Source organism: Convolutriloba macropyga, unplaced genomic scaffold, assembly GCF_964194025.1.
Source record: "Convolutriloba macropyga unplaced genomic scaffold, txConMacr16.3 SCAFFOLD_3127, whole genome shotgun sequence".
Lineage (NCBI taxonomy): Eukaryota > Metazoa > Xenacoelomorpha > Acoela > Convolutidae > Convolutriloba > Convolutriloba macropyga.
In genome coordinates this window covers 1,141-7,890 of record NW_027452486.1, presented here as the reverse complement: position 1 = coordinate 7,890, position 6,750 = coordinate 1,141, and the positions used below count along the sequence as shown (strand labels likewise).

Genomic DNA, 6,750 nt, shown 5'->3' with positions numbered 1-6,750 from the left:
TGAATTCTTGACAACTGAGTAATCAAATAAAATACATGCGTTTTCAATATACATGCTCACTGGAAGTCAAAACTGAACTGATAATAACTGCTGCATTTATAACTATGATTATATTTCATAAGTAATTTATACCTAAAAGAATTATATTTAATTAAATACTACGAAACGTTAAACTGAACCTTTTTTAATGACTAATAGTTATGGGGTGCGAATGTGAGCTTGTCATGCATCTGATTTGTCACACATCGATCTCCACCGACATCAACCCCCCTTGTATCACCACCGACCATCAACGACTTCCACCAACCTCCGCTGAAATCCGCAGACCTCCACTGACCTCCGCGGCTCTCCACTGACCTCCACCGACCTCCAATGACTTCCGCCGACCTCCACCAATCTCCACTGTTTCCACCCAAAGATGTAAATGCATCAATATTTGGTAGAGTTGGAGCTAAAATAGTTTTTGAGTGTATCGCCATTTTAAAATACTCATGCATGTGATCGAGTTATTCCAAATGTTCAAAATATGCTATTTTCCTTGTATGTACTTTCTGATTTTGAGAGGAGTGTGAAACATTCTGTGCAATGTTGACCAATAATGTAATTGAGGCTGCGAAGAAGAGGGACAGACTGGGATGTTTCTTAATGTAGTCTGGGTTGACTGACAAAAGCTTTAATACTCTATTTGTCTGGTTCAGTAGTGGTTGCAATTAAAAGTCAATGGTAGAGCGCTGAAACGCACCGCGACCAAAGTCCGGGTGCGTAATTCCTCGTTGTACTGATTTTTGTCTTATTAGTTCACACCAAAACTTCCTTAGGGCAAGTTGATATCGTTCCCAAGCAAATGGGTTTATATGTATCACTAACCTTTTGAATATGTTTGGTATCTTTCAAACGCATCAAATAAATGGACTTTAGCATAATGCATTAATTATTTCGCATAAACACACATAAATTACAAAAATAATCTGCAAAAATTTATTAAGCATATCGAAGTATTTACAAAGCCTACATATAAAATTGCCATTGAAATAATTAAAAATTTCTGCACTATAGTTTATACTACAAAGACTGTGATCGCATTAATATTTTAGCAGAGTCTGTGTGCCAATTTCTGATCAAATTTCAGTAAAATTGGTAGTTATAACACAACCCAAACTTTTAATGACTTGTTTTGCTTAATTCGACAGAACATCCTAACCAGAGCTAGCTTCGTAATTTCAGTCCATGACGGCAATCAGGTTCCTGTATATTAAAATGTTTGCAAGGCGTTTCTTCAAAATAAAAAAATTCAGTACCAAAGGTAGCCATTAATGTATATTAAAGCCTTATTTTTCCGACCCTCACCTCTTGACTGGAGGGGGATGAGGGAGAAATTATATGCTTAGAAATAATTAATAATCATTATATGCTGAAATAATAATAATATACTGAAATTATATTCTTAAGCGGGTTCCTTCAATATTAGAAGAGATAATCATGATCAAAGCTGTATCCTTAACTATAACTCTTTCGCATGAATTCTTGACAACTAAGCGATCAAATTTAGCCGAGGTCGGTTAATTCTCGTAAGATGCACTCGGTTGAGATGATCTCGAAATAGGTCCAGGGTATTAGCCACATTCTGGAAGAAGTTCTGGTCTTGTTCCAGAAATTCAGCGTCCCAATCTCCAGCTCCCACTATCCTTCCAGCTAGAGATCCACGTTTCGCGTCCGCAAATGATATTGAAAAATTGATAGCTGCCTGCAGTTTTTCCTCAGGATCGTCTGGATAATGATGAAAAGATGCGAGAAAATCCGTGAGATGGAATACGTTTCTCGTTTGTCCAGTTCTTTCATGTGCCGCGTCAAACGTTATCATGGCGTCCCCCAACATCTCTCGAATTTGTGCCAACGTTGCACTGATGAGAGCCAAGGAGTTTCTCAGCAGGCAACCATTGGGCATGGAATCTAAAGCAGCCTGTAACTGGACTAGACTGGTAGCGATATCTTCCTCCTTCAAAATATGTTGATTGAGTTGAGCTGTGACTTCATTCACGTCTAACTGCAGCATACAATTGCAGCCCCCATTTGCTGAAAAAAATGCTATAATCAATCCTGAAGAGGTCATAAGAACTAATCTTGCATGCTCTCGCTGTCCTGGTCTCGAGCACGAGAAACAAGAGTTTTATTATTTTAATTATTGAATTCCAAATGGCAGCCTAAAAGTAAAAAAAATCACAGCTATTTATAGTCGCTATCAGTATAAAAGTTTACAGAATAGTCTAGATGTAGATAAACTTATTGGTTAATTTACACCTTAAGTGTCAACAAGTTTTTGCCCTTGCCGAATATGGCAAGTATTAGTTCAGTTTTTTGCACTTAACATATTGGTCTCCTAACCAGAGAACGTGTCCTTGGTATCTACAGGGAAGATCATCGAGTTGGTTTTTGATCACTCGAAGTCAAAATAATCGCTCAAATAAAGGGGTTTGTACACTGATCAACTTGTGGTTTGAACAAGTTTGAAGCAACGATTCGGTGCAATTTAGTATAGCCATGATTCAATAAACTTACTTCAGCAACATCAGGTAAGCAAATTTTGTTTATATCGAAGTTTTAACTTAAATTCAAAGTTCTGATCTTTGTGATATATCATATCTTCTCTCCTATTTTAAGTAAGTTTGTAGGTATAGCTGCTCCAAAACTTTCTGGTTGTTTATTTTTTCTGCTTGAAGTTCTCGTGGCCCCTGAAGGTTGTTCTCTTTCAGTTACTGAGGTTTCTTCAGTGGAGTTGGGTGATGACACTTCTATATTGTCTCTGCTGCTCTCAGATTGCGAGTCAGTAGATTGATGGCAAGTGGATTCAGTCTTGATGTTATCAGGTTCCAGTCAATCAATTCGGTTGTCACTAACAAGCACTGCCTTGTTTGAATTCTTTGGCTGGATGAATGAAGTGTTCATTCCTATGCGTGTAATGCAGGTAGCTGGAACTGTTGGTGATGTGTTCATTGGTTTGAAGAGGACTGGTTCACATAGATCAAAGTCAGTGACGACTCGAAGTCTCTTTTTTGTCCTAGCATTAGTTCCATAGAAATATTGCCACGCATCTTGGAAGTATTCCAGTTTTCCATCAAATCTCGCTGTAAGAAAGCGCCAATTGACGCATTCAGATTTGGACACCAAGTTTTTCCCAAACTTCTGCAGCTGGCCAAATAGATAGTGTTTTCCCGAGGCTAGGCTTGTTTTCTTTGAATTCCTTACATTTTCTAACATATCGAAGAACATCTTGTGCAGAGAGAAATTCGAGAGGCTTGTGATCAGGGTGTAGAGTGAACAACCTTCCGAGCAGTTATTGTTTCAATCTTGTGACCACTAAGACTATTGAAAGTGCTTCTCGTGCAATATTGGAGTAATCTTGATAAGCTTTTGACAACTTCATTGAGGTAGAGACCACATGATCTCTATGTCCTTCCTGTGAGAGGCCCGTGCCTATTGCTTTCTCAGAGGCGTTTGTTGTCACGGTTGCTTCTTTCGTCAAGCTGTGAGGCTGAAAAAGTGGTTTAGCAGTTAACTGATTCTCATGTTTTCGAAAGCTTCCTGTTCTTCTTTTTCCCATATGAAGTCGTCTTTTCGAATTTTGTTCAAAGAAAACAATTTTGCAGCAAAATCTGTTATTATTTGTTCGTAAAAAAATGCTAGGCCAACAAAAGACTCTAGTTATGTCATACTTGATGGTGGTTTTGTAACTGAGGAATCAAGAAAACTAACGCTCGAGACTGGTTGAGAGTGGAATTTTTTTTCATTGGTTGTGGAATTCTCCTCACGAAGTCGACTTTTTCCCATCGAAAATTAGGAAGATGGACGAAGAATTCTTCAAGCTCTGAGGAAGCCTGCAAATCTTGAACAAACCTTGCAATGTGTTGATTGTACTTATATCTTTTGCATCCTTGTGAGTTCGAGTTGATAATATGCGTCTGATGAGTCAATTTTACCAAAGTAAGAGGCCCCATAGAGATTAAGGAATATTGTCTCCTTGTCTGAAATTGTATAATCCTTGTCAAAAGTTTTGCCGTCAATGTGAACCTTCAAGTCCAGACATAGTCTTAGAGCTCCAATTCTCCGCTGCCAAATTACTGGGGATACTCTTTTGACTCCACGAGATTGAACTGGCTCAAAGATGACTGTCGCACAATCATCTCAAATTTTACGTTGAGCCGGTCGTGATGAGATAGAGGTATCGTTCCAGCCTTGCAAAACCTCAGCTGTGGTCCTGGTATGAGTTTGACATGCGCTTTGTATCCTTTGAAAGAAGGTGATTTTTCATCACACTCTGTGTTGATGCCTTCTTGGGGTATTATGTCTCTGCCAAATAGGAGTTCGGATTGAACAACTCCAAGTTGCTGCTGCTTATAATTACTTTCGTTCCACTCAACATCACATGTTAGTGATCCCAGACGCGTCAATTTATGACCCTCAAAGGCCTCAAGACGTCTGATTTTCCCATCTAACTGAAGACTACCAAGCTCAGTCCAGATGAAAGATGATGAGGCTAGGTTTACTTTTGCACATTTTTGCAAAGTGTCACACTTTTTCTTAGGTGTTACATTTCTTGCTCAAATCCGGATACGGCTGGCTATTGTGTGACTTACTCTCACATCTATTACACAAGTGATCAATATTTTTACCACCAGTGAACTTTTTACTCGGTCTTTTAGGTTTTTTGAAGTTTTATCCCACTTTTCCTTCGCTAAAACCGGTTTATTACCTGTTGAAGACCACGCAAAAGTCATTGCGTGACTTTTGAACTGTAGGTTTTCTGTCATTTCAGAAAGTCAACGTTGGTTTAGTTATGGTGCTACTAGTCTACTAGTCTTAATTTCGCCTCGGGGTCTCTCAAACCTGAGATAAACATATATTTTACCAACTCCGTTTCAGGATTGGTCTTTGTATTTAGTGTCTGGAAGTCACGAAAGAGGGCTTCCTCTCTTAGGCGCGCTAGATAAATATCATCGGATTCGCCAATTGTACCGTCGTTATTAACTGTGTCGGCTTTTTTCTCTGCGCGACATTTCGCCACAAAAGACACAATCCACTCAGTACAGGATTCAGCAATCTGTAGATTCAAAATTTGTCGGTCGTTCGGTGCTGTGGACACCATTGCGGTGGTCTCGGGCACGAGTAACAAGAGTTTTTTTATTTTGGTAACTAAATTCAAAAAGGCCTAAGAGTCGAAAAGTTTACAGGTATTGATATTCGCTATCAGTATAAAACAATTACACATCCGTCTAGATATAGATAATTTGATATATTTTCCCCCTGCCGAATATGCCAAGTATTAGTGCAGTTTTTTGCACTTAGCACATTGTTTGCCTAACCTGAAAACCAGCCGTTGGTATCTACAGGGAGGATCATCGAGTTGGTTTATGGTCATCACTGATGGTGGGAAGTTCGAATTAATCGCTCAAATTTATGGTTTATGTACTCGGATTGACTTGTGGTATGAAAAAACTTTAGGCAACGATTCACTTCAATTTGGTATCCATAATTCTTTAAGTTTACTTCAAGTTATAAATTTTACGAAAGTCAGCTCGGGCAACGTTTGGATGTTCACTCGAAACTTTACACTAGACGAAGTTGTCAGTAGACTGTAATGATCAGAGGCTACTAAATTTTTGCAAATATTTTTCGAATATTTTTTAATTAGTATTAAATTATATTTCTCCAGTTTTGATGTAATTTGGAAAAAAAGAAGTCGGCTCTCTGTACTAACAAGTGATTTGGATATGGGGTGTTCGCTTTTGTGAATCTTCAACCGGCTGCCATTTTTGAACAAATTCGTCGTGTTGAATCCACTCACCAGCACAAACTGAAGTCGACATTATTTCTCCCGGAGAACAACTAAAAATGCAAAATTGGAATAAAACACAATTTTCTTGTGAAAATCCTTACGACTATGGCATGCCAAAAAAGTTGCATGCGTTATGAAATTTTTATATTAATAATTATTTACCCAATATCAAAATACCCAAAGCCAAAAAACACAATTAACCACGGTTGATGTTTTTATTCAAAAGTCCGATCAGAATTGAGCAGATGTCATTACCCCGTGTTGAGCATTACGACGCAGAGGTATACCCAAATCGTCACGGGCAGATATGCCCGATGCGTGTATCTCGTGTTCGTTTTTACTATGTTAATACATTGGAAGTGTAACAATATTGCGGAAAACAGCAACTTTAGCAGAAACCGGCAAAATGGAAGGGAAATTAGAATCCCGTGTTCGCAAATGTGTCCTAATCCTAGCCGCGAAATACAAGTACAAACTTTATAACCTATTTTGTATCACGAATCCGCACCATTTATGTATCTTTTTTTCGCACGCTATGTAGGTCGATTTCGCATATAATCCATAATTAAGCCTAACTTAATTACTACTTATTTAATTAAGCCTAACTTATTACTACTAGTAGTACTTTTTTACTACTTTATTACTACTTATAGCATTTTATTACTACTTATTGCTACTTATTAGTACTATTTATTACTACTTATTAGAATCGGCCAATCCCACATTGATATACAAAACCTTTGATGTGCGAGGGAATTTTCGGGGAAAAAAATCAGTTTTTGTGGATGCATGTATTTAAAGCACTTTAAAGCTTTTTGAAAGCTTCAATTAAATCTTTATTTAAGTGATTATTGCATGCTCAAAATGCGCCCGAATAATAAATAGATACCTAAATTGAGCGGAAACGTACTACAAGATTT

General features: G+C 38.0%; 1 protein-coding gene across 1 annotated transcript; it reads right to left on the bottom strand.

Moving 5' to 3' along the window:
• Positions 1–913: 913 nt before the first annotated feature.
• On the bottom strand, positions 914–5,880 carry LOC142357520 (uncharacterized). The gene is made up of 2 exons (XM_075409135.1): positions 5,753–5,880; positions 914–2,073 (listed from the first exon to the last, which is right to left on the bottom strand). The coding sequence occupies exons 1-2, from the start codon at positions 5,859–5,861 to the stop codon at positions 1,532–1,534; spliced, it is 651 nt and encodes a 216-aa protein (XP_075265250.1). The 5' UTR covers positions 5,862–5,880; the 3' UTR covers positions 914–1,531.
• Positions 5,881–6,750: the final 870 nt, after the last annotated feature.